The sequence below is a fragment of the Dendrobates tinctorius genome, unplaced genomic scaffold (genome assembly GCF_039654945.1).
Source record: "Dendrobates tinctorius isolate UK_male_01 unplaced genomic scaffold, ASM3965494v1 ptg000241l, whole genome shotgun sequence".
NCBI lineage: Eukaryota > Metazoa > Chordata > Amphibia > Anura > Dendrobatidae > Dendrobates > Dendrobates tinctorius.
In genome coordinates this window covers 3,639,993-3,657,630 of record NW_027361908.1, presented here as the reverse complement: position 1 = coordinate 3,657,630, position 17,638 = coordinate 3,639,993, and the positions used below count along the sequence as shown (strand labels likewise).

The 17,638-nt window shown below is 43.3% G+C and overlaps 1 protein-coding gene across 2 annotated transcripts in view; it reads right to left on the bottom strand.

Moving 5' to 3' along the window:
* The window catches only part of BRD8 (bromodomain containing 8), a 284,491-nt gene that overhangs the window by 125,336 nt on the left and 141,517 nt on the right, over positions 1 to 17,638 (bottom strand). For both annotated transcript variants that reach the window (XM_073556914.1, XM_073556915.1), the window contains 3 exons: positions 16,201 to 16,245; positions 2,084 to 2,158; positions 1,419 to 1,520 (listed from right to left, as the gene is read on the bottom strand). In XM_073556914.1, coding sequence (XP_073413015.1) covers positions 1,419 to 1,520; positions 2,084 to 2,158; positions 16,201 to 16,245 — 222 coding nt within the window. The remainder of the gene's footprint in view (positions 1 to 1,418; positions 1,521 to 2,083; positions 2,159 to 16,200; positions 16,246 to 17,638) is intronic.

Below are 17,638 nucleotides of genomic sequence, written 5' to 3'. Positions count from 1 at the left end.
AGACAAATGTATAGCATCATAGACTAATAGGTATGTAAGGCATCCGTGGAAAACAAAACAAACCACGTACTTGAAACACAAATGTGTGACGGAGGCCTTAAGCAGTGGGGATTCATCTGTCAACATTACACAGGCAGTGATGTGTTATGACGAGTCACCGAAGGAGGAAAAAACAAAATACCAGCTAAGTTCAGAAAAACCAGAGGTTGGCAGCTATCGGATTGCAGACCCCTGGACCTATCCACAACAACTAACAGTAGCCGTGGGGGGTTCCTACGGTGCCCTAGACCCCTCGATCACAGCCGGAGAACTACATAGCCTAAAGACAGAAAGGGGAAAAACTAAACTGCCCCAGAGCAGACCCCAAAGCAATAGGCAGCCCCCAACATATAATGACGGTGAAGCAAGATGAAAACACTAACACAGATAGAAAGATAGGTTGAGCAAATGATGGGGCCCAAGCTAACTACATAGGACAGGATAGGAAAGCTGCTGTCTGCCATCCGCTAAAAACCCTATCAAAATGAGCCAACCGACTGATAGGAAAAACAGGCCCTGAAGTCGCTAGGCTTCAAAAGACTATATCAGCACTCAGGTATATTCTGAAGACAGAGCAAAAGATCAACAGATCAGAGACAAAAATGGAATTCAGCTCACCCCCGGCCGGGGATGGCAGAACTCCCAAAAAAAAAGGCAAAACAAAACTGAAGAGTACAAAGCAGAGCATAAAAACTTAGCTTTGAGATGCAGGAATCAGACTGGTCTCCAAGAATCCAGCAGGAAAATCACCAGCCAGGAAGAAGGGTGTCGGCAGCCTTATATCCAGTCCTCAATTCCAGCCACCCAGTCATCATCTAGCTGCCCAGGTGTTTAGTAATCAGCCTCACTACCTTCCTTCACCAGAGGAGGGAGTTCATCAGACCTCAATGGTGAAGGGAAAAATGAACTCACAACAGTGATGCCTCGTTGGCAGAGCAGAGCAGAAAACAAGGAATTGCACTGTCGACATGATGTCACAGGAAGGAGAATTGCCAACAGGAGCGGTCCATAACAGCTTTGAGAAAGGAGATCACCACAGGGCAACTATCTGCCAATAAGTGCTTAGCCCCATAGGTATTTTTTCCAAAAGGCCCAGATAACTCCTTTAAATCAGGTTTTGTGCTGCATTTTCAAAAATAAAATATTTGTAGCTTTTTTTTTTTTTACATATGATCTTTATAAAAGAACAAACAATTAGTAGTTCAGCATTTTGGCACTGACCACTGGAGCTTTTTTAAACTCCTACTTCATGTCATTTCAGGAAGAGGTTTCAGCAAGACTCCCTTTGAATTGTCTTTTGAGGCAGGATTATAATGACCTTTATGCAGAGATAACACAGGATTCATCATTCATAGTACTCAACGTCTGTTCCCTCTTACCTTCACAATGACCTCTGCAATCTCTAACTGCTTGAAAACTGCTAGTTGGGTTTGACCATTGTGGCTATGTACGTACATGTGTGGTTTCCTGAAAACAGGAGTCTAAAAAAAAAAAAAGCTTAATTGGCCTTGGCCAGTGGTGGGGTGTAAATTACAAAAAAAAAAAAATACCACAAAAACCTGATTTAAGCAGTAGATCTTTTTCTGATGGTAGCTTTTCCTTAATGGTAACCATCATCTAGTCATCACTGAATCCTGGATATTATCACATCTATTTGTAGGTGATACCTTTTATTGTGATAGTAAAATAGTGAGACGAAAAACAAAGTATCAGTCTCATAATAGACTTAGTGGCCAAAGGAAAAAAAAAATTGCAAAAGGTTAAGATTACTAAAATAAAATGCAAAACTTTTTTTTTTTTTTTAAAATGTGTGTAATATAAAAATTTGTTATTAAACTATTACTGATGGCAGATTCACATTTAATAAAGTTTTTCGCAAAAAAAAACCAAAGAAAAACATTTAAAAATAAATGTTGAGTTCACAGTTCCTGTATCACCATATTTAGGATTTGGTTTTCGTTAGAAAACTATACACATTAGCTTTGAACTAGGAAAACAGACAGCTCATACTTAGTGTTATATGACGCCTCAATAAAGTAAATACCTGTGAGTGGCCAGGAAAAGAACTCTCATCATCTGCATTAGAGTCTTTTGAACTGAGTGTTGTACTCTGAAACTCCTAAGAAAGAAATTCAATAAGGATTTCAACGTCTAACATCTCCACATATAACTTGTTTCTTTCTGACATATTCAAAACACATCATAATGTTGACCATATTATATTTAAGACATATACTATCCGCTTTACAACAAGTTTTTCATTGCCTGTGGGAATTTTTCTGGAAAATAATGTACAGCTTGCATTACTTCTATACCTAGTGCACCTTCTGGAAGCATTGTAGAGATTATTGGAAGATTTACAAAAAACATTCTCAAAATTAAAAAGAAGTTAAAATTTGTTTACAAAATAACTATGTGCGAAAAGGCATCACAGTCTCAAAATAAAATGCCACAACTCATCCATCTCGCATAATATAAGAAAACAGAACACTACTGACTGATGGAAAAAATTTTAATAACATAGTTGCATTATTTTTAGCAAATTTTTTTTATCAGGATGCATTCCCTATATGTAATCTAACAGGTATTTCTAAAACCACAACAGTTTTCATCAATTTTGAAAGAATTATTCACTTGCTTACCAGACATCAGTCACTACAAACAAACTCAATAAAATAATTCAGGCAAACATCATAACGAAATAGTTGCATCCTTTTATTATTCAACTAATTTTTTTTTTTTTTTTACTTACACAAAAATAAAAAACTCCTTTACAGAAAACCTTTAACATGAAAATGCTAAAATGAAGATTATGTTCGGTTATTTATTAGATGTTCTGTAGAATGGTTCTTACAAAAGCTGCTACAAAAAAAAAAAAAAAAATCCCTGCTCAGCTTTTAACGCTAAATAAACGTCTTCATCTGCATGTCTCTATAATATAGTCGTCTTGGGTTTCTTCTCTGCTCCTGCCAAAGATTTTCCACTCGAGGTTGAAGCTGATGGCCTCAAAGCCATAACTAAAAATGGTATTACAGGTTAAGAAAGAAAATAAAACTGAACCAGCAGTTTTCATCTATATTCAAGGCTCCTTGTGGCGTCTGCATGTCCTTAAGCAGTCTCCTCTGTGGATATATAGAAAAGTCAGATTTACCTTATATAAAAGGTCTTAAATATAAATATCTCTGGAACACACACACAGTACTGGGCACAAGTTTTAAGCAAGGTATGAATGCTTTCAAAATAGAAGTTTTTGTTATTTGATTAAAAAAAATAAATGAAAAGTGAATTAACAAAAAATAACTAAATCAAAACAATATTAAACAATAAAAGCATCAATTTTTCTACATACACTTACGGTACATAGTTTTTGGAGGAAATCAGCAGAAAAGTTATCCCAAATACCTTGGAGGACTAGCCACAGATCTTATGTGGATTTAGGTTTGCACAAACCCTTTGTCTCTTCCTGTAATCCCACACAGACTCGATGATGTTGAGATCAGGGCTCTATGGGAACAATATCATTACTTCCAGGACCCCTTGTTCTTCTTTATGCTGATGATAGTTCTTGATGCCATTGGCTGCGTGTTTGAGGTCTCTATCCTGCCGCAGAATAAAATTGGAGCCAATAAGATGCCTCCAATTTGATTGTATTTCTCAGCATTGAGGACACTGTGAATTCTGACTAATTTCCCAAATCAATTTGCCAAAATGCAGTCCCAAACTTGCAAAGAACTTTTACCACGTTTCACATTATTGTGCGACTCTCCAGCCCTTCAGCAAACAAACTACCTACTCTTACAGCAAAATAGTTGAAATTTTGAGTCTTTGTATGTGAAAAAACAGATGTCGAACTAAGCCCCCAAAATTGTTTAATTAGTGCTGGATCCTATGTGCCCTATAAATGTGTAGGCTTTTAACTCGAGAGGACACTTGATAAATTGCAGATATATGGTTCCATTAAAGAAAAGTGCACCTGGATGTCGCTAATTCTACGGGCTGATGTGAGGGCTAGAAAGAGGCAGGTTTTGAAAGATATTAATTTCAGTGGCGCCTTCTGCAACGGCTCAAAGGGAGGTTTGGTCAGGGCTGAGAGTACTAAGTTTAGATCCCAGGGAGGGGCGTTCAGGGGAGACACGGACCTGGATCTACCTGCTGCCTTAATGAACCTGGATACCCAACGATTCCCCGCCAAGTCACAGTTGTATAGGGCCCACAGGGCTGCCACTTGAACCTTTAGTGTGCTGGTAACTAGGCCTTGCTCCAAACCCCTTTGTAGGAACTCTAGGATGTTTGATATGGGTACTTTCCCTTTTGGACTAGCCTTTGATACTGAAAGGAATTTTCTCCAGACCCTCCTGTACTGTTTAGTGGTTATCGGCTTCCTGCTTTCCAGTAGCGTGGATACTCAATTTTGGGAGAAGCCTCTTAATTAATAGAGCCCTTTCAAATTCCAGGCCGTCAAGTGTAGATTCTCCACCTGAGGGTGCAGTACTGGGCCCTGGGAGAGTAAGTTCGGGATATCCGGGAGGACCCAAGGATCGGAGATGGACATTCTCCTCAGCCACGAGAACCACGTCGTCCTCGGCCAGAAGGGGGCTATTAGTATTACCCTCGCTTTGTCCTCCCGGATCTTCCTCAGAACTGCCAGAACCAAGGCTATTGGGGGAAAAGCATATGCAAGGGGAAAGTGCCAGGGAATCATAAGGGCGTCCAGGGCTAACAGCCTAGGTTGGACAGAGATTCCATAGACTGGTTCAACTGGTCTCTGCAATGGGCCGGAGAGTTGCCTACTATTAGGAAGTCGTCCAAGTATGGGACTATTAGGGCGTTCTGTTCTCTCAAATGTGCCATAACCTCTGATACAATTTTCGTGAATACTCTTGGGGCGATGGCCAGCCCGAATGGGAGGGCTTTAAATTGGTAATGCTTTATTTTTCCCCCTATTGTGACTGCTATTCTGAGAAACCACGTCTTTTAAGTAGAGTACTGCCATGTAATAAGCTGGAAACAATATATCTTTACCGTGGATTTTATTGTCTCCATCTTGAATGGAGGAATCACTAAGCATTTGTTCAACCCTTTCAGGTTTACTATCGTCCTGAATGTCCCATCTCGTTTCTTCCGTAAGAAGATAGGGGAATAGAAGCCTTCTCCTTTTTCTTGGTGGGGGACTTCCTGCAACACTGCTTTCTCCACCAGGGTTTGAATCTCCTGTTGTACTGCAACTTGCTCTTCTCTCGATTGCCTCTGTGGGGTCACTACGAAAGAGGGTTTGGGTAAGGTGTGGAATTTTAACTTGAGGCCTGTTTCTATAATGCTTAGGATCCATGAACTGTCTGATATCTTTTCCCAGGCCGGGAAGAAGAGGCTCAATCTTCCCCGTACCTGGGAGACACCTTCATTGGGGTTGCTTCTCGTCCGCCGACTTCCCGAACATGAACCCCTTCCCTTTGCCTCTTCTATCTCCCCACTTGTCCTGGGAATTTTTAGGCGGCTTCCTCTGAATAAATTTCCTGCTCCGAAAGCGTTTGAAGGGGAAATTGGATGGGTTTGGGAAAGACTTCTTTTTATTCCCTGCTTTCTCAAGTATATCGTCCAGTGTAGGCCCGAAAAGGAATTCCCCTTCACAGTGGATGGAGCACAACTTTGTTTTTGTTTGCAGGTCTCCCGTCCAGCACTTGAGCCATAGGGCTCTTCATGCAGCATTCGAGAATGAGGCTGCCCTGGCTGTCAATCTTTATTGAATCCACGGATGCGTCTGCTAGAAATGCCGCTACTCCCCTCATTAACGGGACGGAGTCCAGGATTGCTCCCCTTCTGGTTTTATTTTTTAAGTTGGTCGTCCAGCCAAACCATCAGGGCTCTGGCTGTGCAAGTGGCAGCTATAGCGGGTTTTAGTCCACCTCCGGCTGCTTCCCATGCTCCTTTCAGGAATGTATCGGCCTTCTTATCCATAGGGTCTTTCAGTGTCCCCATGTCCTCGAACGGCAGGACGAATTTTTTCGAAGCTTTCGCTATTGCTACATCCACTTTCGGTGCCTTGTCCAAAAACGAGCAGCTTGGCTCCCTCAAAGGGGTATTTCCTTTTTGGTGCTAGGAGGCCCTTTTTCTCCGGCCTTCTCCACTCTCTCTGAATGAGCGACTGGATTTTATCGTTCATGGGGAAAGACCTTTTCTTCTGTTCCAGCCCACTAAACATGGCGTCCTGGATGGTTCTCTTCGGCCTAGCATCTACAAGCTCCATAGTGGTTCTGATAGCCTTTACTAAATTATCCGTTTCTTCTATGGGGAAGCAGCTGCGACCTTCATCCTCAGAGGACGAGGAACCGGATGATGGGCTGTGTCAGATGACGAAGAACCACTTTCCCTTTCACTAGGGTCTGACTCGGGTTCCTTCCTTTTGCTTTTTTCCTGCAGGGTTTTGACAGTGCTCTCTACCTGATGGGCAATTAGGGCTCTAAGGTCAGAAGCGAACCCTGGGGAGTCCTTGCATATTGTATGCTCAATGCAGGACTGGCAGAGTCTTTTCCCCCATGCGGTGGGGAGCTCCTCCTTACAAAGTGGGCAAATCTTGTGGTTAGATTTCTGGGTGCACTTCGTCCCCTGTAAGAGGAGGACAGGCCCTAATTACAGCATATACGTTCACGTAGTCCACTTACCCGCCGGCCCGAAGGATACCGAATCAGCCGTTGGCCCCGGATCTGCACGCGGCTTGTCCTTTGGGACTCCTGCCCCCACCCCCCGGACTCCTTGCTGCACCGGACTCCGAACGGCTGCTGTTGCCTTATCGCTGCTCCTTGGCGTCGTCCTTACGGTGCTGCTGCGGTGACTTCCGTGGCTGCTGCTGGTGTCCTGTGTCTGAGGACGCCTCCACCAGTTGCTGCTCTTCTGGTTCACTCATGGAGCCAGGTGACAGGCCGCGCTGCACCCCCTGTGCACTTTTAACTAAGTGAGGGATGAGATCAACCCCAAATTTCCGTTTTTTTCCCCCATGGCCAGCTGGTGACGCCTCCCATCCGCCCCATCGCGTGGGCAGCGGCTACTCCCTGACCTCTGGCGCGTGTGAGGCGGTGGCGCCTCCCCTGGGCCTGCCGGCTCTTGTGTGACGATACGCGCCCCACACGTGCGCACCACCGCAGGCTGCCAGAGATGCACCGCGGCAGGCACCGCCTCATCTTCGGCCTGCCGGCCCCGTGACGTCATGCGCCCCGGCTCCGAGATGCACCGCGGCGCCTCCTTTCCGGCCTGCCGGCCCTCATGACACGCGCCCTGTGCGTGCGCGCCGCTTCCGGCTTCCAGAGGTGCACCGCGGCAGGCAGCATCCTCCTCGGTGTGGGGAATACCTGCGCCCGCTGACGCTCTCCCGGTACCTGCTCATGGAGGACACCAAGACTTGAGGGGAGGATGGATCTTCCTACTGCCGCCGCTCTCCCCCCCCCACACACCCTAGAGGCCCGCTGACCCCCAGCGGTGGCACCTCGGGTGACCGCCCCAGCTGGGGCAGGGGGCTCCCGCTGCCATCCTCCAGACTGGTCGGCCACGGCATCCGATGGTAAGTCTGTAGGTTCTCTATGGGGACAGGAAACCAACTGATGCGGGAGAGAGGTACCGCCTTTTTATCTGTAGGTTTCCTGTCCCCGTGGTGCCATCATGGGGGAAGGAGAAAATGGTCTACTATGGCACGGACTGGATGTTTTGTGGTTCAAGAAAGTGACTGTGGTGTGAGAAAGTGATTAAGAAGGAACTGAGATTGAGACTAATGTGTCAGGCAAACAAACAGTTAAAAGTGATGATTTGAAACAAGAGGTCTCCCTGCTAGATGATTAGGTCCCTCCCCAGGAAATCAAGCCTCTCCTCCCGACTGTAAGCTCTGTGCCCCTAAACCCCATGGCACCAATATATCCTGGACTACCAAAACTCAGTACGCCCCCACACTATGATCCTGCCGGGTGGATTTGTGCCGTATGCGGAGTTACTAATCCTCAGTGGAGAGAGGTCTGTTACAATTGTGGAGCAAGGAGACCCTGAGTCACAGCCCACACCTTTCCCTTGTTAAACGCTGACGGTACCTATTATCAGCCACCGCCAGCACCAGTCCCTGCTATGTCTAGTATTGCTAGTGGTTATGAGTATCCACCCCCTCCTACTTTAGTCACCCGATCCAGAGACTTCCCCCATGGCCTTCTACAGGCAAATGGCAGCAAATCGAGAGATTTATTCCACTCCAGACGATGCATTAAAAGTCTAAAAAAGTTTCCAGAAGAAATTAGCTCGCTCTGTATCAGCAGAGAAAGAAGAAAAAAAAAAAAAGCAAACCAGCAGCTGTCCCAGCATCCCCCACCGCAGCTGCAGGCACATAGCTCTTCCTTATCAGTGGCACATAGCAAACTCAGCTCCCGCGCTCCAACCATACACAAATTCAGCTCCCTACTCCAATATCTCTCCCAATCCTATGACTGGGAACCTTACTCCCCAGATCCGCCATGCCAAATCTTGTCTGCAATGCTGGCGCTGTGGCCGACTCGGTCACTTTCAGACAGATTGTCATACCCCCGCTGTTTTAATCGGAGTAGATGGCAGACCCAATTAACATACTCTTACAAAACCCATCTCTGTTGGACCCTTCACGAGGTTACTGCTCAGTTTGTAATCTCTCCCACATGTCCAGTAAATTTACTAGGGGCAGATTTATCATCACAGTTCGGCTCCAGAATAACCAGAATATGAGCGAGTGTCTCTTGCCCTGGCAGTTAAATCACCCCCAGGTCATATTGTTTCAGTATGTGGATGATTTTTTTTATTGTTTGCACGGACGGAGCAGGAAGCCATTGCTGCCACGGTTAGCCTCCTCAAACATCTGGCAGCACTGAGCTGTCGGGTTTCGGCCTCGAAACTTCAGTTCTGCCTTGGTCAAGTGATATTTTTGGGTCGCTGTCTCCTTCAGGGTGTCAGACACCTCACAGAAGAAAGAAAAATAGCTGTCAGCTCCCTTCCTTTCCCAAAAGATGAAGCTGAAATCCAACGTTTTCTTGGACTATGTATTTATTGTTGTCAGTGGATACTGGATGCATCCCGCATAATGCAACCCCCTTACAATGCCTTAAAAGACGGTATAATGAATTATAAGGAAAGATGGCAGTGATGAGGATTACCTCCAACAGGATTGTTCCCAACTTCTGACTGAAGAAACAGCTACTCCACCAAATGTCAGTGAGAATCCACTTCCAAATCCTGATCTGGTGTTATACACGGATGGTTCAAGATATGCTGAGGAGTTTGGTAGATTCCACACGGGATATGCTGTTACCACAGAGGACACTGTAGTGCACGCTGCTGCACTCCCGCCCTCACAGTCAGCACAAGAAGCAGAACTTCAGACTCTGTCTACTGCATGTACTTTGGCCAAGAACAGACAGGCTAATATATACACGGACTCACGGTATGCATTTGGTATTGCTCACGATTTTGGGGCTCTATGGGCCAATCGAGGGTTTATTACTACTGCCGGAACCCCATTGAAAAATGCTGAAGCTGTTAAAACCCTCATGGACTCGATCAAATTACCTACTCTGGTGGCTATTATCAAAGTTAAGGCGCATGGTCCCAGGAACAGTCCACAGACTGTTGGCAACGCATTTGCGGATATGCAAGCAAAAGCCGCCGCTTTTACCCGTTGAACCAACCATACCAACTATGGTGACCACACGCTCTCAGCGTGAACAGTTACGAGAAGCATTGACCCTTGAAGAACCTGATGATCTACAACAAACTGAAGTTTTCTGTCGGACCCCGAGAGACCGCTTAATGACGAATGTCTCCAAAGGAAGAGGTGAAGCAATGGAAGACTGATGGGGCACGTATGAATAATGGTCTTTGGAAAAGGACCAACTCGTGTGTCTCCCTAAGCGGATGTACCCTACTATTACCATATGGGAACATGGGCCTACATATCAAGGAAAGAATCAGGCCCTCGCACTGGTGCAAAAATTCTACTGGGCCCCGGGAATTTCCACAGTTTTGACAGCGCTCAACCGTGCCTGTAATATGTCAGACCTGCAATCCCGGTCAACTTCAACGTGTACATCCGAAGCATCTTGCTAAGCCCGACTATCCTTTCTAAAAGCTCCAGATGGACCATATCACGCTACCTAAGTCTGGAAGGTATGAATACTGTTTGGTTGTTGTTGACATGTTCTCCAGTTGGCCGGAAGCATTCCCTGTTACCAACATGACTGCAAAAACCACAGCGAAGAAACTGGCGATAGAAATCATATGCAGGTACGAGGTTCCAGAAGTTGTTGAAAGTGATCAAGGTCCGGCCTTTTCTTCTCATGTGTACCAAGAAGTTCTGACAATGCTTGGATCCACTGTAGCCCTCCATACTCCGTACCACCCACAATCCAGTGGGAAAGATGAGAGGCTGAACGGCACATTGAAGGGACAATTGACTAAAATGATGCAGGAGACTACAGCTCCATGGCCAGAGCTCCTACCCATTGTACTATACCACATTCGTACTACCCCTATTGCAAAACATGGCCTGTCCCCATGAGATATTGTTTGGTGCTAGGCCCCCCAGTTGCAAATTTCCATACTTAGCAGTTATCAGAAGAAACTGACCGTGCTGTTCAATGTTATTCACCTTAGTAAAAATCTTGCTAACACCCATGCTCTAGTTTCTTCTTCTCTTCCAGATTCAGCAGAAACCGACACCTGTCATAACCTGAAGCCTGGTGATTTTGTAGTCATGAAAAGGCATGTCAGGAAGCACGGACTAGAACCCTTGTATGATGGTCCCTATCAAGTCCTCCTCATCACCCAACAAGCCCATAGCAAATAAAGGGGGCATAATGTTTTGGTTTTTCGTATTATTATTGGTAGAAGTTAAAGTTAGAAGATATTCAAAGACTTAGAGATCAATATGATAAAGACAATGATCGTAGGACAGTTGGTGGTCAGACACCTTCTCCTTTCTCAATCCAGCCAATTTGTTTAAGGGAATTGGGGGCTGGATAGCTGGGATCTTACAAAGCTTGTTACACATTGCTGCCTGTATCCTTGTTGCATATGTGATACTAAAACTTGTTCTTTGGTGTATTTCTGTATGTATTAGGAAATTCTGCACTAGAACAGCTAATGATGATACCAAAGGCGTCGTCGCCCCTGCTCTTCTCTACACCGATCTCAAAAGGCTATTTGATGAAGATGTTGAAGCCAAGCGCATGGCTATCTACAAAAGATCTCCACCACCGTCATCAAAAATTGCTATTCATAAATTGCAGCATACAGGGGGGATGGGTGCGCCGCAACAGCAATGACTGATAGCACAGCATCAGCCATGTGAAGACCAGTACCCCTCGAGCTTATGGCTTGGGATAGCACCTCTGATACTGCATATAAGTTAACAAAATTTATCTAGGGGGGATTGTGAAGTACAGTATTCAGATGCACGGGACATCTTGTTCTCCAGACTACATTTTTGTACTTGCGACGCCATTTTGTTGTTTACGAGTTAAATTTTGTAACTTAACTAGATGAAAGTTCACGGTTGTTATGAAACCAGACTGTTCCAGCTTGTACAAGATACGAGACCCTGAAGAATGTGCTATTGTTCTATTTTCTACGTCACGCAGCTAGGGACATATTCAGATTTTCTTGCAATACTATTGGCTTATAAAGTAAATGTATTACGACGATGTTATTGGTAGCTATGTACTTTGCATAATTAAGCAAAATACTATAAAAAGAGGTGACAAAATAAACAGGCTTAGTGATCTGCCTTGATCCTCCCATACAGAGACCCCCCTTCTCCGTCTGGTCATTCCCTGTCGCTAGCAACATCCTGTGAATTAATTTGGAAATCATTTGGTCAACCGTGAAGGGTTAATTTAGCCCTCCCTCAAAAGCTACCTCAACAGAAGCTTTAATCCATCGATTCATCTGCTCATCAGATTTAGAGAAGACATCACAGTTCTCTCACTCCAAACAGCGAGCATAAACTATGCTTTGACTTCTCTTCATATTTTGGGCCAGTTTGCTCATCTAAATCAGAGAGGCATTAACTGGACTTCACTGGCTTAGTCAAATTTCAGAGTATTCTTCTATTGAACTGTAGAAGACTGGCCGAGTTCCACCTCAATGTCTGATTCTGCACCAAATCATACTACTGCAATCTACGGATAGCCCCTAGCTGTGTGAAGAGGTAATGGCTTAGAGGCGGGCCGAGCCAGGTATGAGCCAAGAAGCAAAGCCAGGTCACAAAGCATGAGGCAGCAGGAGGGATACCCAGATTGCTGAACTGCTTCATATGGAGAGTTAGATTCCAGTGGTCAGCCAGAATTACTTAACCATTGCAAGGGTTTTTGGAGACCACTCAGTCTACCAAGGTGTGGCTGACAATGTCGTATTGCAAGAATGCACAATACCCATGCCAAATGCATCCATGTCACACAGAATACGTTGAAACAGCAAATATATTTTGGAATTTACAAAATTCCTTTAAAGAAACAGTGTCAAAGCCATTTTATTAGTTATAAGAATTAGCCGCACAGCTATACTGTGGCTAATAGTATCACATGAAAGCAACACGTTACAAGTTTATCGGAGAGTTACAACTGAAACAATATTTATTTGCAGCTTCATGCACAAAGCTTTGTCTGACTTCTCTGCTGAACAGTACCTTTGCTTTGCCCAAAAAGGATTTCCATGCATTACTAGGCCCCAGAATGCCATTTCTCATTGATTTTTGACCTGTGTAGGTAAGCTGCCAACAAATACACCTGATACGCTCTTCACATACATATTTACAGAACGTTGTAAATATCGAAGCAATATATTGGCATAGCAATGAATTCCAAGCACTTGCAGATGTATGGACATTGGTGAAGCTGGGCAACTTTAGAAAGATCAACCATCATTGCTCAACCTTAGTAATAATGCTAGAGTAAAAGATGGCCTAATGTGTAAGCGAGACAACTCTGGTCTTTACTGTCATGAATAAAAATATAAATATAAGTACATGTCAAGGTTCTTGAGGGTGAATAATCTAAGTTGGAAGTCTTCAAACAGAGGCTGGACAGACATCTGACTGGGATGATTTAGGGAATCCTGCTTTGAGCAGGGGGTTGGACCAGATGGCCCAGGAGGTCCCTTCCAACTCTACAATTCTATGATTCTACTACAGCACAGACTTCATATCCAAACATCAGCCACCTTTACAATTCTCCGTATATAACAGTGACGAGGTCTTCATAGTAGGGTTTCCCAGTTGGTCCGGTGGATCATAAAATAGAAGAAGCCAGCATAGATTTTCAGTTAAACATGCACATTTGTAATATTTAGCATACATCACTTTCAATACATTCTTTTTCAATAACCTTAATCCACAATTAACATACATCGAAACATAATGCCTTTATTTTGTACTCCAACAAAAACAGCACATGCAAAAGTAATATAAATCACACTTTAAAATTGATATTTCCACAAATGTCGATACCTGCCCTAACTTACAAATTTTGAGACACGGTCCATACCACATTTTACAAAGTATCTGCAAATCTTGTACCCAAACAATCAAGATATTTAGACAACTACCTATACATTCCTCACAATCTATTACTGTCATGACATTAAATCTGAACAACAACTTTACAGCATTCTGATTAATTTATAAACTGATGATTTTTAGTTCCCAAAAAACCCAAACCAACCCCCCTGGCTACAATTTGTTTTCTAAAAAACAAACAAACTGAGCCCTACTCATCCTCCCCGGGTTCAGTGCGGAGTCTCTTTCACTTCTGACAGTGTTTGTCTGCAGCCAATAAATTAGCCCAGCGGCTTGTGCCGGTAATCTCGATCAGAGCAACAAAGCCAAGTTATTGGCTAAAGCACTGCCAACATGGTATTGGTGCTTTAGACCAAAACAGACATCATAAACCGCAGGGACGACTTTAAGGAACCACTTTAAACACGATTAGCATATCTAAAAGCGGTTGAGTTGTCATATTTTCAACCCACAGCGTCTCTTTTCTATGGACAGTTTCTGGTATTACATCTTTCTCACATAGTTGTACAATGTATGAAAATATGACGCTACAAAAGACCAGTTGAGAATTAACTTAAAAACTTCTTTCAACATTTTTAATGTCTCATGATTCTCTTCAACATGCATAAAACTGAGGAAAAAATAACACTGACATCCCCTCCTGAGCTAGTAAAAAAAATCTTTCTGTATGTTGCACTAGTAAAAAATTCCACATAAATCACTGCTACAGTTTTCCTGCATTTTTCAAAACCCACACTAAGAGGAGTTCCCAAAGAGAGAAGACATGTTTTTTTTTTCTTTTTTGGTTCTACTTTTGGTTAAAAAAAAAAAAAAAAAATATATAATGTACAAGAATTGCCTTTCTCTATGGCAACCTTGCTATACATATTTACAATAATCAATACTGCTTGTATAGCGCTACTTCATGGAAGGCAGGGCAAACAGAAATCCAGTAAGAAACCCAGATACTGGGGTTTTATCATTTAAATTTTCAAAGACAACACCAATCAACTACATCAAATATTACGCATCATATTTGACAGCCATTGCTAGGAATTGCACGTAGCAGGTGCATCATTTTTTCATCTTCATATCGGCTTCAATCGCACAGCGTCGGCCTCGCGTGCCTCCATCCTGTTAAATAGGAAATAAAAAATAAGTGTCGGTATCAACATGAGCATAAATTATGTAATAACCTACAGTATGTCTAAGAACAGATAACCTTATCGTCTGTACAAATTTTATAATTCACGCTCCGATACAATTAGAAAAGTCACATACCTGAAACACTAAGCAGTGACCTTCTGCCTTCTCATCTTAGTCCTGTCCTAACCCTGTCACAAGCTCTGAACTGGTGAACTTACTGAATACACACTAAACTGTGGAATGAACACATTTTTGTCATCATGCATTACATGTCAAATTATGGAACCTTGCTATTTTGACCTAGGACAATTCTCACAAACAATTATCAGTTTGAAGGACAGAAAGAAGCAATAAGGAAGCAATGCACAGGAGACACAAAGCAGACAGAGAGGGTATGGCCACACATGCGGCCACAATAGCCATTAAAGGTGCTGTCCCAAAACCACAACTTGTCACCTTTCCACAGATTAGGTTGTAAGTGTCTGCCACCATTGCAACCCCCACTTATCAAAATAAATGTTTCCTCTCCATTGAATGGCGTAACAACCGGGCACTTACTTGCCCCTTCTTTTAAAAAAGTTGTCCAATACTTGTAAAACTTCTTCTCATACACCACACTTCGCCTCCCTAAAATAATAAAGCTTATACTCACCTCCCATGCTGGCGCCGTTCCCGTGGTGTAGGCAATCTTCCAGGGGCTCCTGTGCTGCTGTTGTGAAAAGTGATGACAGTGCCTAATCAGCGCTGGCGTCACTGTCCCAGCCTCCTGTCAAATTGAGCAGGAAGAAAAAGTCAGATCAGCTGCAGCCCAGACTTTCTCTTCATGTTCAATTTGCCCATAGGCGAAGACAGTGATGCCAGTACTAATTGCGAGCTGGGTCACATGTCATAGCAACTGCACGAGAGCCCCAGAACTGCGAGTGCCAACACCGCAGGAACGGCACCAGCAAGGGAGGAGAGTATAGGCTTTATTATTCTATGGGGGCCAAACACTTTGATCAAGAAGGTTGTCCTAGCTACGGACAACCCCATTAAAGTCAATGGGAGTTAGCATAAATAACAAAGCACTCTGTGTCCGTCACACTTTCATAAACTTTAAATGTGTGACAGCTGCTGTACAGAACAGGGCACAGCGCAGCCCGCTCTCATGAACAAGGAGTATCCCAGCAGTGAAATCCCTTGCGATTAGACACTTCTCACTGTTTATTAGCTGCGTTCTCAGGACATCTCCTTTAACAGTCAATGTTAATGGTCACATGATTTTGTGGTTAATACTGCTGTTCAGTTGCAAAATCATATGGCCATTACCATTTTTCTTTGCTGTTTTCGCCCACACTGGGGCAGTTTCTTCATGTGGCCGTACCCTAGTAACATTTAACAAAGTACATTGATTACATTGTCAAACTGCTGTAATGGATGGACGGAGGGTGCCGAAACACTCCAATACAATGCAGCCGTTCAATACTTACAAAGAGAGAGAGAAGGAAGGCAGGAGAGCCCATGGGGACACTGTCCTGTTAAAGGACAAACAGAAAAACAGGTCAGATTCCAAGGAGACTCTCCTCCGACAAGACATTAAGAAGCTGGCAACACACAAGCAAAAGAGGAGCCAGGGTTCCTGACCATAATCTCATATTGGCAGGAAGGCTTCAGTATTGTGGCTTCACGTGTTTTTTGAGAGACATTTAATAGTTTTGGATCAAGAATTCTAGAACTCGCGTCTCTTGCTAACCCAAAGAAAAAATAGAAATCCTATCTAACAATGTTGACTGAGCACAATTAAAATTATAAAAGAATAAAGAGACTATCAGAGGCATTTTAGCTAACTTAAAAATGCATGCATCTTGGGCTACAAATCATTTTTGCTTTTAGGTTTCATTAGCATTTTTTACACCATTTGATGCTTTTAGTTTCTCAGGACATCGTTACATGAAAGCGTTAACCGGGAGTCTTTGCTTCAGCTAACTCCGATAGAGAGCTGTTAAATAAAGCTTTAAGGGCCCTATTTGGAGCTCCAATTAGTGGATTTACGACTACATTAAAGTTCAGATCATCCCTGATCTTGTCTGTGGCCTAGTAGTTGACAATAACTTTAAATAATTGCATCTTTTGAGAAATAGTTATTGCCACGTCCATAATCTGAATGTGTTTTATTTTTTAACAACCTTTAATTTTAAGCAAATGCTTTTATTCCCCTTAGGTGGTGGCTTGAACTTGAAATCGCTTACTCTATATACCATAATATAATAATATTACTACTGTATATAGCAAAAATCATGGTCTCCTAAAAAGCCCAGCCACTGCTTTGTCTTTACAGGATGACACTGAGATGGTTAAGATGGTGATGGGTGCACTTAACACCACACCCCTCCCTCCCAGAATGGGCACCTTAATTGCCACTGTCAAAGATCAATAGCGGCATTAGAGGTGTTAACAGGAGAGATCACAACCCAATGGTATTAGGATCTGTGAGAAAAGCGATAACGTACCAACTAACCGTCATCTGCTCTGCTGCATCACCAGTCAGCTCACTGGTGGTGTGGCAGAAATTACATAGTGTAGATGAAGGATTCACCAGTAAATGTGCCTTTTTTATTTATTTTGTAATAAGTATGGCTTTCCATTGTCAATTTTAAAGATCAAGTAAACCCTTTTTACATAACTTTAATCATTTCCTTTAGGAGAGCATGATATTTGTGCTCTTGAGGCACCATGAGATCAATGGAGAGAGCAAAGCATTTACCATGATTGCCATCTGACATATCAAAATTATCCCTTTATTTATCATTGACAATTCTGCAAATAAGGCCTGAAGCCTGTTGATGAGAACAGGAAAACTGTTGCAGAAAAAAATTCCCTCTGTCTGCTCTTCGGATACCGGTAAATATAGTGATTAAATGTGTGTTT